This window comes from Dasypus novemcinctus, chromosome 15 (assembly GCF_030445035.2).
Source record: "Dasypus novemcinctus isolate mDasNov1 chromosome 15, mDasNov1.1.hap2, whole genome shotgun sequence".
NCBI lineage: Eukaryota > Metazoa > Chordata > Mammalia > Cingulata > Dasypodidae > Dasypus > Dasypus novemcinctus.
This window is the reverse complement of record NC_080687.1, coordinates 100,403,152-100,419,327: the sequence shown is the minus strand read 5'-3', so window position 1 is coordinate 100,419,327 and position 16,176 is coordinate 100,403,152. Positions and strand designations below refer to the sequence as shown.

Here is a 16,176-nt window from a genome sequence, read left to right as displayed (position 1 = left end):
TTCCCACTCCCCTGTGATGTGAACAAAGGCTACTTCTAAAATCATACCTACAGTAAAATTAATTCTGAAATAAACTGATAAAATGAAGGAAACTGGCTACCTCTGAAGTAATGGAGGAAAAGGGTGACTTATAAGATTGAAGAGTTTCCACCATTAGAAAGGTTTACATCCTCATCAAAACAACAGTCCCCAACTTTTGAAAAGACTCTTGTAAAAGTCTGTTTACAAATTGGTTCTTCAGAAATTTGGGGATATATTTTCCTATAAGATCAATGTGATATTTTCAGGTGAGCCCACTCCTGAGTAAATATGGTACTAACAATAAAACAGCTCAATCCCTAATGAGAACAATCTTCTGCTGCTAAAATTTCCAAGCTAGATTTTTTTGATCCTTGGCAAACTAAATGTATAAGAGTCAGTAACAGAATTATGTTTGAAATAACAAAAAGAAAATTTCGAGTTGAAGATTATCTCTGATAATCATCTGTAATAACCTGTAGATTAGTATTTTCTGTTTTGTTATACTATGTTATACTATATTTTTAAAAAACATTTAACAAAAAATAAACTTTAAAAAATTATTACCCTTTTTCCTTGGTGTAATATGCTTAGATCTTCTGGTTTCTTCTAACACCTGTTTGCCATATTCTGTGATGACCTGAAGATTTAAAGTGGAAAGATTAAAGATGTGACATAGACTTTTCTGTAGACACTGACATCATGTCAATTAATCATCATAATTTTTATACCCACAATAATATTTAAGGTTGAAAAGTAAAAACACCAATTTTTAAAAATATACAATTTAGACTGACAAAGGCTTATGTATGTATAGAAAGATGTAGAAGGATATGCAAACTAAGTGTTATTACACTTGGAGAATAGTATTGTAGGGGGATAAGGAGAAAGCAAAGATGTTTTAACTATTTTTAATACGTATGTCTGCACTTCCACAGCGTTTGAATTTTCACAAGCATGTATAATGTGCAATTGTTTTTAAAGGATAACAAAACCATTTTACCATACGTTTGAAAAAGTCACAGTCAACCCACATGTGCCCTACCTCTGGAGGTAAGCACTTCTGGATGAGCCGCGCTAAACTGCCTCTGGAGAGAAGGGTTGTGGCTGAAGGGCGATGTGATGGATTCTTTTTAAACATCTGCTTGATTAGGAGCTGAAGCTCACAGGAGTAGTGAGACGGCAGTGGACTGACAGAACCTTGGCATATTTTGAGGATAAGAGTTTTCCAACTATTTGCCTGAAACTAAAAAGTAAAATTTAATTTTAGAAGTGGATATGGGGGAAAAAATGGAAATCAGAAAATATGAGCAGAACTAAATTTACATAAATTTATCTGCCACCTGGTTATTATTCTTCTTTAGATGTCCTTAAGATGCCATTCTAGGGAAGCGGACTTGGCCCAGTGGTTAGGGCATCCGTCTACCACATGGGAGGTCCGCGGTTCAAACCCCGGGCCTCCTTGACCCGTGTAGAGCTGGCCCATGCGCAGTGCTGATGCACGCAAGGAGTGCCCTGCCACGCAGGGGTGTCCCCCGCCGAGGGGAGCCCCACGGGCAAGGGATACGCCCCGTAAGGAGAGCCGCCCAGCGCGAAAGAAAGTGCAGCCTGCCCAAGAATGGCGCCGAACACACAGGGAGCTGACACAAGATGATGCAACAAAGAGACACAGATTCCCCTGCTGCTGACAACAACAGAAGCGGACAAAGAAACAAGACGCAGCAAATAGACACAGAGAACAGACAACCAGGGTGCGGGGGGAGGGGAGAGAAATAAATAAATCTTTAAAAAAAAAAAAAGATGCCATTCTAGGGAAGTGGGTGTGGCTCACCTGCTAGAGCATCCACCTACCACATGGGAGGTCCAGAGTTCAAACCCAGGGCCTCATGACCCGTGTGGTGAGCTGGCCTACATGCAGTGCTGCCGTACGCAGAAGTGCCCTGCCACGCAGGGTTGTCCCCATGTAGGGAAGCCCCATGTGCAAGGAGTACACCTCACAAGGAGAGCTGCCCCATGAGAAAAAAGCGCAGCCCACCCAGGCGTGGTGCCGCACACATGGAGAGCTGACATAGCAAGATCATGCAACAACAACAACAACAACAAAAAAGCAAGTTTCCTGATGCCGCATGACAAGAATGCAAGCGGACATAAAAGAACACACAGAGAATGGACATAGAGAGCAGACAACAGTGGGGAAGGGGAGAGAAATAAATAAAAATAAAATCTAAAAAAAAAAAGATGCTATTCTAAAATCTTACAGTGGTTCAGGAAAAAGAAACATGAATAGTAAAAAACTCCCCCATCTAGAGGTCTTAGGACCAATATCCACTTTGGGTACTTTGTCATAGTCAATGTTTTTGCAGATACACATTTTTAATGTATTTTAAAAATCAATGAAATGCATACACATGGCTTTAAAAAAAAAAAAGTCAAATAGTACTAACAAGCTTATAAAAAGTATAACAACCCTTTGCTCCACATCTTCCCAAAAAGACTCAGACCTGCTCCCTCGTGGCCTGTACTGCAGACTTCTCCAGCTTTAAACTTCTACCACAAAGTTCCTTTTTACTGCTCATTTCATTAAAGTAGCTACTAAAGCTTGACAAGTAGCAGAGTGGGATATAAAATGACACAAGAATAACATTTTAAAAGTTTTCATTGTGTGGCAAATACACTGGACTTAGCACTAGCTGTCTAGCTGGGCAAAGCTTCTATAAGAACACGCTGGCAGTCTGCCTCAAAACCTTATTACCCTATCAGTGAGAATACAAGGGAAGATAAGGAAAAGGGAAAATCAAAATATAACCAAGGAAAACTTCAGGTAGTGGAAAATATAAGAATGAATCTGTGTTTCCTCAGGCTTTTAATCATTGTACCCAGTTTCCATATTCTGCCTTTAAGCAGGAAAGAGCAGATTGTGCTCCAAATATTCAGGGCAATCTAGTCCTTAGTATTTACTCTATAGAAAAAAAAAACTAAAGTAACCCTAAGTAAGGTTAAGAAAAAAATAAAACCAGGGAGGTGAAGAATATAATCATAAATTAGATATGGAAATTTAAAAAATAAGTTTATTGCCTACAACAGTGGCTCTCAACTTGGGCTGCATATTAAATCACCTGTTTTAAAAACCACAAAGCCTCAGAGATTTTCACTGGTCTGGCATGGAATCTAGGCATCAGCATTTTTTGAAGCCCCTGAATTGTTGTACTTGTACGGCCAGCTCTAAACGGCTTAGATTCGAGGACGTCCACCTCTTGTTCACAGGGCACGCCTTCAGTATGAGTTGCTTTCATTGAGGGGTGGTGAAGGACTTTTCTCACCTCTTGGCTTTCCCTCCCTCTACATGATTTAAAGCACATCTGCAACAAAACTTGGTAAACCATTTCAATCCAGGCCCAAAGAACAGATTTTATTTATATGCAGAAATAACACCCTATGATTGTTAGTTCTATGTAGTAACTTCCAAACAAGCAGGACAAGTTATTTGACCTCTTTTTTGTTAAATTATTTCTTAAAATATGTTGAAAAGGTCCATAACATACTGCAAAGATTTTATCAAGAAAGTGAGGCTGGAGCAGGTGCATGCTTCACATGTACGAGGTGCGGGTTCCATCACCAGTACCACCGAGAAACCAAACGAACATGAAAAGACAACCTACAGAATGGGAGAAAATATCTGGAGATAATATAGCCAATAAGAGTTTAGTATCCAGAGTATAAAAGAACTCCTACAACTCGACAACAAAAAGACAAACAACCCAAAATGAAAATGTGCAAAGGAAGAGAAGGATTGGGGGAAGATGGAGTAGAGAGCTCCAGGAAGCAGTCTCTCCACCAAAACAACTACTGATTAGCAGAAACTGTCTGAACCAACTATTTCAAAGCTCAAAAGCCTAGTGCAACACCGTGCAGCATCAGGAAGAGCTGGAGGAAGAGGCTGGCAAGTGGCCCTGAGTACCCGTGAAGCTCACCCTCGCAGGGCTACCACCCCCCCCAGCTGCAAGGCGGGCAGCGGGGTGGACGCAGCCGGGCCCTGCAGCCTGTGTGCGCCCAGCCCTCCCCACCCAGGGAGAGGCGGCCAGCGGCTTCCCACGGCTGGAGAACAGCTCAGAGGGCCGCTGTTCCAAGCCCTTCACGGAAAACCGGGAGAAGAGTCTTAAAGAGGCAGTAGCTGTATCTTTTTTTCTCCTCTTGACGCTTTCCATTCCCCGTTTGGGAGCAAAATCAGTTTGCAAAAGTCACAAATTGATGGCTCCACCCCTCAACAATGAAAACAGCAACTACGGAGCAGATGTGGCTCAAGCGGTTGAACGCTTGCTTCCTACATATGAGATTCAGGGTTCAATCCCCGGCCCCAGTACCTAAAAAAAAAAAAAGAAAACAACAACAACAAAATAAGAAAAAAATGCTTGCAATCCCAGAACAATGGGAGAACTTGATTTCCAGAGTTACAACTGTAACTGCTGACAATGGTTTTACTTGTAATTGTAGTTATTATTTTTAGCTTCTTCTTTAACTTGTTACTGCCTTTACTTGAGTTGTTGTTTTGTTTAGCTACGTGATTTATAACTGTGTTCCTGTGCCCCTCCTTTACAGCCAGTTAGCTCAAGGACTCCTCAGACCCATGCTTATTCCATACTAACTGTAGCCAAAAGACTCAATCAATACAAGCTAGCTTGAATCCTTAATTTGAATTTATATACCACCAATCACATCACTAATTCCACCTGCTTTTGTTTAATCCCATAAAATCTCTAAACACTCCCACCTCAGTGAGACAGATCTGAGGCCCACAAGCCTCTTGTTCTCCTACAATGAACTTTGTGTTAAAGACTCTTCCTCTCTTTAAAACCCCAGTATCACATAATTAACTCTCTGTGCATGAGCAACCTACCCACACTTAGGTCAGTATAACAACAACACAGTACTCAGAATGTCAGTTCTCAACAAAAAATTACAAAAGAACAGAAGGAAACAGGAAAACATGGTCCTTTCACAGGAAAAAAAGGCAGCTCATACATTGGAACTCTTAGTCAAATGCTTTAAATCAACCACCTTAAATATGTTCAGTGAGCTAAAGAAATCACACACAAAAAACTAAAGGAAATTGTTGTTTGAACAAAATAAAGGAAATTATTTAAAAAAAACGAATAATGGAGCTTCAGATATTAGTAATTAATAGGTAAAACTCAGACAGTTTTAAGAGATTTGAACAGGCTGAAGAAAGTGTCAGCAAACTTGAAGATAAGACAGTATTAGGGGAAGTGGACTTGGCCCAGTGGTTAGGGCGTCCATCTGCCACATGGGAGGTCCGCGGTTCAAACCCCGGGCCTCCTTGACCCGTGTGGAGCTGGCCCATGCGCAGTGCTGATGTGCGCAAGGAGTGCCCTGCCACACAGGGGTGTCCCTGCGTAGGGGAGCCCCATGCGCAAGGAGTGCACCCCGTAAGGAGAGCCGCCCAGCAGGAAAGAAAAGTGCAGCCTGCCCAGGAATGGCACCGCCCACACGGAGAGCTGACACAGCAAGATGACGCAACAAAAAGAAACGCAGATTCCCATGCCGCAGACAACAACTGAAGCGGACAAAGAAGACGACGCACACAGCAAATGGACACAGAGAACAGACAAAAGGGAGGGGGGGTTGGGGGGGGGAAGGGTAGAGGAAAAAAAAAAAAAGACAGTATTAGGCAGTGTGAGGACCATAAAGAAAAAATAAGTAAAATAAAATGAGCAGAGAGATTGTGGGAAGATGACAGAGAAGGAAGCTCCAGGATTAAGTCTCTCTCCATTAGAACTACTGTTAAACAATTATTTCAAAACTCCAGAGCCCAGGAGAACACTGTATAGCATCCAGGGAAGAAAGGAAGAGATTGGTACATCACGGTAAAGAACAGTAAATTTCTCTCTTTACTTGGCAGACACTAGTGCCCACCCCCCACTCTTGCAGCAGGCCCCTGTGGGGTACAGCTCCTGGCTAGCTCACTGGTGACAGAAAGCCGCAAAAATCCATTTTCCCAAGACCGGGAGTGTGCACAACCGATCCTTGATCGTGGCTTTTAATTACGGGCTTCAGATCACTGGGGGCCCAGCTCTGAGGACAGTCAGTGCTCCAAGCCACCCCAGTCAAAGAAGGTCAGGTCAAGGCCGCTTTGCGGGGCAGGCCAAGGAAGTGCAGCCTTGGGGGCTATGGAAGAAACCCCACGCCCTTCCTGGTCCCCTCCGTGGGCAGCCTGTGGCCAGTCTCCACCCCTCTTGTGCATTCCTGGCCCTGTCACCTGGGAAAGACTGACTTGGGAAAGGCCTGTCCGGTGTGAACCTCCTCCCAGAATTTTCCCTCCAGGCAAAAGCTGCTTGAAAAACCAAGGAAAGCAGTGTAAGAAACTATCGAGGTAGACACCCTGACGCCAAGGATTACATGCTTTAAATGCCGGGAAGAGGCAGAAGGTCTGTCTCCACACGAGGAGAGGAGGCATCAAACTCCTAGAAACAGGGGGCTCCAAAGCACCTAACAAGTACAAGCACGGGAAAAGAGACGGAAGACCCAAAGAGAGCCCTGCACTTGCCTTCACCTCGAGGGGGCTTATCTGACAGGACAGCGACACTCAACAAAATGTCATATCAGCAGTTGTCACAAAATCAAGAAACACACATCTCAGTGAATAAATCCCAGAGCTAACATTTCAGAATATTAAACTGTACAGTTTGCAGTGAAAGAAGACGAGACGGGGACTTCTGGGAAGATGGCGGACTAGAAAGACACGGACTAGAAAGCGACTGTGAATGGCCCGTACAAACCATGGGACATGGAACTCAGGGAATCCAATGGTAGATGATGGACCTTGGTTAACAGAATATGAGAATGTTTTCTCATGAACAGTAACAACTATATAATACTAATACAGCGTATTAATAATTGGTTAGGTTGGGAGGAAAATACACCACATGTAAGATCTTGGCTATAGTTAGTAGTAATATTTTGATGATGCTCTTTCATAGTTTGTAACAAATGTTTCAAAACAATGTAAGGTGTTGGTGGGGAGATGCATGGGAGCCTCATATGATGATATGCACGTTTGTTTTGCAAATTCACAAATTTTACTATACATTTATTGTTTATGTATGAATGATATACTTCAATAAATTTTTTTTTTAATATTCTTTTGTGGAGTGTTTTTTTTTAAAGATTTATTTATTTATTTCTCTCCCCTCCCCCCCCATCCCAGTTGTCTGTTCGCTGTGTCTATTTGCTGCGTCTTCTTTGTCCACTTCTGTTGTTGTCAGCGTTAACGGAATCTGTGTTTCTTTTGGTTGCATCACCTTGCTGCGTCAGCTCTCTGTGTGTGCGGTGCCATTCCTGGGCAGGCTGCACTTTCTTTCGCGCTGGGCGGCTCTCCTTATGGGGCACACTCCTTGCGCATGGGGCTCCCCTATGCAGGGGACACCTCTGTGTGGCACGGCACTCCTTGCACGCATCAGCACTGCACATGGGCCAGCTCCACACGGGTCAAGGAGGCCCGGGGCTTGAACCGCGGACCTCCCATGTGGTAGACGGACGCCCTAACCACTGGGCTAAGTCCACCGCCTGAAGTGTTAAGAATATGGTGATACAGGAGAAAATTACAACTAATGTAATTTATGGACAACAGTTAACAGTAATATTATAATATTTTGGCAGCAATGGCAAAGACAATATATCATTTCTAAGGACAAAAAGGGGAGGATATAAAGGGGTATGAGACTTTTCCTTTTGGAGTAATGAAAACATTCTAAAACTGACTGAAGTGATGACAGCACAACTCTGTAATGAAGATGACAGCCACTCAGTATACACTTTGAATGGATTGTACACATCATGGGACTGTATAACACAGGAAATCCAGTGATGGAAGATGGACTGTGGTTGACAGAACACATATGAGAACATTCTCATGAACTATATAACATAAATGTAATATTAATACTGGGAATTAATAATTGGGTGAGTTGGAGAAAAATACAGCAAAGGTAAGATCTTGGCTATAGATAGTAATATTTTAACAATGCTCTTTCACAGTTTGTAACAAATCTTTCACAACAATGCAAGGTGTTGGTGGTGGGAAGATTTTGGGGAGCTTTGTATGGTGATTTGCATGTCTGTTTTGTAAGTTCACAACTTTTACTATACACTTATTGTTTATATATGTTCATGTATGAATGATATCCTTCAATACAATTTTTTAGTAAAACAAAAAAGAGTAAAATGAACAGAGCCAAGAGACATATGGGACACCTTCAAGTGTACAAACATTTGCATCTTTGGAATACCAGAAGGACAAGAGAGACAGAAAGGAGCAAAAAAAAAGTATTTGAAGAAACAATGGATGAAAACTTCCCAAATATGAAGAAAGACAGGTAGATACATAACCAGGATGCTCAACACAGCAGGACAGACGCCAAGAGATGTAAAACGCATTATAGCAAGACTGTCATAATCCAAAGTCACAGAGAGGATTTTGAAAGCGTCAAGGTAGAAGCGACTTGTCACAGACAAGGGATCTCCAATAAGATTAACAGCAGAGTTTTCATCAGAAACCATGGATGCCAGAAGTCTTTGGGATCACAGAAATAAAGAACAATTGGTAAAAGTAACTACATGGGTAAATTAAAAATCCTGTATTATTGCAATCTGTGTTTGTAACTTCTTTTTTACCCCTATATGACTTACCAGGAAAATGTGTAAAATAACATGATATATCTGTGTTAATTGGCAGACAATGTATAAAGATGTAATCTTAGACAAACAAAAATATATACTACTGATTCTAGGTTGGTACTTATTATTTAAGATGTTCACTGTAATTACTAACAACAGAACTCAACTGAAAAGAAACCTTATGGCTGCCATCTATGTGGAAATGCCTTCAGTCAGAGTTCAACACTTAGAAAACATGAGAGCGCATGCTGAAGGGAAACTACATGAATGTCATCTCTGTGGGAAAGCCTTCAGTCCATATTCTACTCTTCAACAACATAAGAGTACCCTCTCGAGAGAGAAACCCTAAGAATGTCATGTATGTGGGAAAGACCTCACTAATCGTTCTCATATTACAGGCATGAGAAAACTATACTAGAGAGAAACTATGCCATCTATTTGAGGGAACCTTTAGTCAACCTTCCAACTTTAGACAACATGAAACAATGCACACTGGAGAGAAAACATACAAATGTCATTCATGTGGGAAAACCTTTAGCCACCTATTGTTCTGCCCATACATGACAGGCAAAAACTCACACTAAAAATGCTACGATTATGAATACAGAAGGGTCTTCAGCCACAGCTCTAGCCTCTAAATAAATGAGAGAACCCACATAGGATTTTAATTCTATGTAAATGTAATCAATATATAAATGCCTTTACTTACAATTTATCTTAAAACGACATGATTGTACTACACTTGAAGGCATTCTGTCTGTACCTAACTGAATTTTAGCTGAGCTCTAGCTTTGGTGTACACAAGAAAAACTTAGAGTAGGAATAACTCCTTTTAGGGGGATATCTTTACAAGGAGGAAGGGATCCTAAGGGGACAACAGATAATTTTTGCTAGGGAAATTACTCAATTAAATAAACATGAAAAAGAGCAAAATTTGTAATATAGATGAGGTTTTACATTGTACAAAACACTTTCTGTGGAATACATAAAGGACCATCTTCAATGAAAAAAAAGATTAGAAGAATCAAAGAATATTAGATAGTGATAAAAGGTTCAATCCAGCAAGAACATATAATGATTATAAAAATATATACAGGGAAGCGGACTTGGCCCAGTAGTTAGGGCGTCCGTCTACCACATGGGAGGTCCGCGGTTCAAACCCCGGGCCTCCTTGACCCGTGTGGAGCTGGCCCACGCGCAGTGCTGATGCGCACAAGGAGTGCCCTGCCATGCAGGAGTGTCCCCGCATAGGGGAGCCCCACACGCAAGAAGTGTGCCCCCTAAGGAGAGCCGCCCAGCGCAAAAGAAAGTGCAGCCTGCCCAGGAATGGTGCTGCACACACGGAGAGCTGACACAGCAAGATGATGCAACAAAAAGAGACACAGATTCCCGTGCCGCTGACAACAACAGAAGCAGACAAAAAGAACACGCAGCAAATAGACACAGAGGACAGACAACTGGGGTGGGGGGGGGAGAGAAATAAATAAATCTTAAAAAAATATATATATATATACACCTCACAACAGAATCCCAAAATATTAATATAAGAAGCAAAAATTGAATGAATTGAAGGGAGAAAGAGAAAGTTCTACAGTAATACTTGGAGATTTCAATACACCAGTTTCAATAACTGACAGAACATCTAAGCAAAGGCTCAATAAAGAAACAGAGAACTTGAACAACACCAACAATGCCACGGGGCAGGGACTCAATGCCCTAAAGACGTGGCCCAATCAAAGCCCTAATCCTAACTCAATCACGCCCAGGTACAGACCAGATTACAAACATAATCCAACATCTATTTTTGGAATTCATAACCATATCAAACTGCTACACTCCACCCTCTGAATTCCAAAAAGACATTACAATATTTAAAAAAAAAAAAACTTTAATTGTAACAATGCCAGTACTAAATCATACCACAATCAATTTAAAGAAATACAGTTTGTCTTGGGGCAAAGTCCTGTCTGCTATAGACCTTTGAAACTTACAATTTATCTGTTTCCAATACACAAATGGACAAAGGATAAACATTTCCATTACAATAAGGAGAAACTGGGAGGGAAATATGGGTCATGGGTCCTCTACAGTTCAGTAAACCTGCAGAGCATCCTCCATTGATTTCAGTCTGAGAATCATTCTTAAGATGAAGGTTTCTTCTCCTTGGTGCCTTATGGGACTCCACCCTTTCCACATGCTTGCCCAAAGGCCTTTTTCTTGGTTCACCCTCATCAAGCATCCGCGTGTTGAACAAGCTCCAGACCTCTCTCTCCAAGAGTGCTGGGGTGACTGCCACACCTCACCCAATCTTTCGGTTAAAGTCTTAACCCCCCTAGCACAGTGATGTGAAGATAACATTCCCCCTAATCTTAGGCAAACAGGCTCAACCCTCTCAGAGCAATGGGCTGTGTACCTGGTCTTCCCTAACCTTTGGGGGACAGGTCTACCCCTCTCAGACCTGTGGGGTGCTGACCTTAACTGCCCTAATCCTTGGGGAATGTGCTCCACCCTCTCTGTACCCTGGGGTGGCAAAACTCCCAGAACATCGGGTGGGAGCACCCACCCTCTTCAACTGCTGGGGCAAACTCACCCTCTCTGTACACATGGGTAGGGTTCCTCTCTTGGCCCAAGGTGATGTCTTAATTCTAGATCTCAGCTTCCATGATTTTTCTCTTAAAGTTGTTTCTCCTTCAATCTGTCCTTTCCATGTCCCTTTTATTCCAGGCTGACAGTGGTTTTGTCCATACAGCTCTCTCAAAAACCTTGTTGGTTTAGCATGCAGGAAGCAGGGGTCCAAGCCATCAGACATTAAGACTCTCCACAAGTTTTTCTGAGATAACTGCATCTTCAATCCTGATTTACAAGTTCCAAGTTCAGTTAAGTCCTCCAATGGGGCACTTTCATCTGAGAGCTTAATTTCCAGAGGCTTGGAATTTCAAGAATCAATTTCTGTTTTCTTTGTGCCTGACAGTTCAGTCCTCAGTATCTCTCTCTCTTAGCATTTTGCTATAAGCTGCAAACAGAAGCCAAGCTCCATTTTCTGGGTTTGCTTTGGAAAGTTCTTCAGCTAAATGCCCAGGCTCACCATTTTCAAATTCTGCCTTCCATAAAACACCAGGAGTTAATCTTGCTAAATTCTCTGCAACTTTAAAAAACAGATCTCCTTTCCTCCAGTTTTCAATAATAGTTTCATCATTTACTTCTAAGGCATCATAAAAAGTCTCTTTAGCATCCATATTGCTATCAACAGTTTCTTCAAAGCGATCTAGGCCTTTCCCATCAAGCATCTCCCAACTCCTCCAAAAAATACCCCTTACCCATTTATAAAACCATTCCAGCATTTCAGTAATTGCAAAAGTACTTCCCCACTCCTCGGTACCAAATTCTGTATTAGTCAGCCAAAAGGGTGCTAATGCAAAATACCAGAAATCAGTTGGCTTTTATAAAGGGTATTTATTTGGGGTAGGAGCTTACAGATACCAGGCCATAAAGCACAAGTTACTTCCCTCACCAAAGTCTGTTGCCATATGTTGGAGCAAGATGGCTGCTGACGTCTGCCAGGGTTCAGGCTTCCTGGGTTCCTCTGGGCTCAGCTTCTCTGTTTTCTCCACAAGGTCAGCTGTAGACTATCATGTGAACAACTCTGTCTTTCTCCCTGGGGTTTGTGCCATGTCTAAGGAGCCATCTCTATTCCTCTGTGTTCTTCTCCTGGCTCAGGTCCTCTCTTCCACGGGCTTGCTTCTCTTTCCTCTGCATGCTGACTTCCTGGGGCTCCAGCTTAGGCGTCAGCATGCAAACTCCAACATCAAAACTCCAACATCAGAAACCCTCAACTCTGTCCTTTGCCATGCCTTTTACCTATGAGTCCCCACCCACCAAGGGGCAAGCACTCAATGCCCTAATGACATAGCCCAATCAAAGCCTGAGTCATAACTCAATCATGCCCAGGTACAGACCAGATTACAAACATAGTCCAGTATCTATTTTTGGAATTCGTAACCGTATCAAGCTGCTACAAACACTATGAACAAAACAGACCTAATATACATATATAGGACACTCCAACCAACAACAGCAGAATATACATTCTTCTCAAGTGCACATGAGACATTTTCCAGGATAGACCATATATTAGGCCACAAATAAATCTTAATAAATTTTAAAAATATTTGGAATCACACAAAATATCTTGTCAGACCACAACGGTGTAAAGCTAGAATACAATATCAATAATAAGAAGGGGGAAGCGGACTTGGCCCAGTGGTTAGGGCGTCCGTCTACCACATGGGAGGTCTACGGTTCAAACCCCGGGCCTCCTTGACCCGTGTGGAGCTGGCCCACGCGCAGTGCTGATGGGCGCAAGGAGTGCCGTGCCACACAGGGGAGCCCCATGCGCAGGGAGTGTGCCCCGTAAGGAGAGCCACCCAGTGCGACAGAAAGTGCAGCCTGCCTAAGTATGGCACCGCCCACACAGAGAGCTAACACAGCAAGATGATGCAACAAAAAGAAACACAGATTCCTATGCTGCTGACAACAACAGAAGCGGACAAAGAAGACACAGCAAACAGACACAGAGAACAGACAACCAGGGCGGGGGGTGGGAGGTAGGGGAGAAAAATAAATAAATAAATCTTTAAAAAATAAGAAGAAGAAGAAGGAAAAGTAGAAAACTTACAAATATGTGGAAAATAAGGAACACATTCTGAAACAACCCATGGATCAAGGAAGAAAACACAAGTCAAATTAGGAAATATCTTGAGACAAATTAAAACAAAAAACCCAACATACCAAAACTTATGGTATGCAGCAAAGACAATTCCAGAGAGAAATTTACAGCTCTAAATGCCTGCATTAAAAAAGAAAGATAAGAAATCAATAACCCAGCATTACACCTCAAGAAACCAGAACAAGAGCAAAGAAAACTGGGAAGAAATAATAAAGATTAGAGCAGAGATAAGTAAGATGGAGAATAGAAAAACAAGAGAGATAATCAAGGCTATCAGTGAACCAGCTTTTAGGTAGAGAGAGAAAGAGAGAGAGGACATAAATAACTAAAATCATAAATGAAGGTAGGGACACTACTACTGACCCCACTGAAATAAAAAGGATTATAAAGGTATCATGAACAATTGTATGGCAACAACTTAGAAAACCTAGACAAACAGAAACATACAAATTATCTAATATGACACAAGAAGAAATAGAAAATCTCAGACCTATAACATAGATGAGATTTAATCAGTAATTAAAAACCTCCCAACACAGAAAAGTCCAGATGATTTCACTGCTGAATTTACCAAACATCTAACACCAATCCTTCTCAAACTCTTTAAAAAAAAATAGATGAAAAGGGATTACTCCCTAAGTTATCCTCTAAGACCTGATACTAAAGCCAAAAAAAGGGCGCACAAGGAAACAAAAATTCAGACCAATATCCTTTATGAACACAGATACAAAAATCCTCAACAAAATACTGGCAACTAACAGGATTATATACCATGACCAAGTGGGATTTAATCCAGGAATGCAAGAATGATGGTTCAACCCAAGAAAATGATTCAATGTAATTCACCAAACTAACTGAATGAAGGAAAAGAACTACTGATCATCTCTATTGATGCAAAAAAGGCATTTGACAAAAGCCAACATTTCATGATTAAAACAAAAAAAACCACTCAGAAAACTAGGAATAGAAAGGAACTTTCTCAACATGATAAAAGGCATTTAGGAAAACCCACAGCAAATGTCATACTCAATGATGAAATACTGCATGCTTCCCCCTAAGATTAGAAACAAGACAGAGAAGCCCACTATAACCACCGTTATTCAACATTGTACTGGAAATTCCAGCCAGAGTAATCAGACAAGAAAAAGAAATAAAAGGCATCGAAACTGGAAAGGAAGAAATCAAATTACCCCTATTTGCAGATGACATGATCCTATATTTAGAAAATCTCAAAGACTCCATAAGAAAGCTATTAGAATGAATAAAGAATTCACCGAAGTTCCAGGATACAAGATAAACATATAGAAGTCAGTTGGGTTCCTATACACCAGTAATGAACAATCCAAAAAGGAAATCAAGAAAACGATTTCATTTATAATAGCATCTTAAAGAATAAAATACCTAGGAATAAACTGAATCAAGGAGGTGAAAAGCTTGGTACACTGAAAATTATAAAGCATTGCTGAAAGAAAATAAAGAAGACCTAAATAGACTGAAAGACATCTCATGTTCACAGATTGGAAGATAATATTGTTAAGATATCAATTCTGCCTAAAGTGATATATAAATTTAATGTAATCCCTATCAAAATTCTAGCAGTCTTTTCTGCATAAAAAGAAAAGCTGATCCTCAAATTCATATGGAATTGCAAATTTCTGGATGGCCAAAAACATCTTGAAAAAGAACAGAGTTGGAGGACTCACACTTTCTGATTTCAAAACTTACTACAAAGCTACAGTAATCAAAATAGTGTGGTACTGGTATAAGGACGGACATATAGAAAAAAGGAATAAAATTTAGAGTCAAGGGTTAAATCCATACATCTATGGCCAGCTGATTTTCAACAAGGGTGCCAAGACAATTCAATGGGGAAAAAACAGTCTCTTCAACAAATGGTGCTGGAAAAACTGAAAATCCACATGCGAAAAGAATGAACGTATACCCCTACCTCTCACCAAATAAACAAATTAACTCAAAATGGCTCAAAGATCTAAGCATAAGAGCTAAAAGTATAAAACCTTACAAGAAAATATAGGGTTAATAGAGTTATCATACAACTTGGCAATTCCACTTCTGAAAGAACTGAAAACAAGGACCCAAACTGATATTTGTACACCAATGTTGATAGCAGCACTATTCACAATCCAAGTATCCATCGGCAGATGAATGCATAAACATAATGCAATGCATACACATAACGGAACATTATTCAGACATAAAAAGGATGTGACAGACAACATGAATGAACCTGCAGACGTCATGTTCAGTGAAAGAAGTCAGACACCAAAGGACAAATAGTGTATGATTTCACTTATATGAAATACCTAGAAGAAGCAAATTCATAGAAACAGAAAGTGGATTACAGGTCACCAGGGCCTGGGAGTATGAGTGGGGGAATGGCATATTATTGCTTAACTGGCAGAGCTTTTGTTGGGGATGATGAAAGAGCACTGGTAATGGATGGTGGTGATGGTAGCATAGCACTGTGAGTATAATTAACACTACTAAATTTCATGCATGAAAATGGTTAAATGGGAAATTTTATGTTATATATAGGTTACAACAATAAACAGTTTGAAAAGTACAAAATATAATAGGGCAAAATCTATTTTCTCATGATACATCAGTTAGAGAGGAAACTCACATGATAAATGAAATCTAACTGCATAAAGGTAAGTAAAGAACTACAGAAACTAAATAATTGAAATTTCCTATTAGTTTATGCTATGAAAGTGGCTTTA

General features: G+C 40.9%; 1 protein-coding gene across 16 annotated transcripts in view; it reads right to left on the bottom strand.

Moving 5' to 3' along the window:
• NEK3 (NIMA related kinase 3) overlaps positions 1 to 16,176 on the bottom strand; it is a 43,826-nt gene that overhangs the window by 13,481 nt on the left and 14,169 nt on the right. For all 16 annotated transcript variants that reach the window (XM_058276751.2, XM_058276759.2, XM_004484752.4 and 13 more), the window contains 2 exons: positions 1,064 to 1,264; positions 586 to 658 (listed from right to left, as the gene is read on the bottom strand). In XM_058276751.2, coding sequence (XP_058132734.1) covers positions 586 to 658; positions 1,064 to 1,264 — 274 coding nt within the window. The remainder of the gene's footprint in view (positions 1 to 585; positions 659 to 1,063; positions 1,265 to 16,176) is intronic.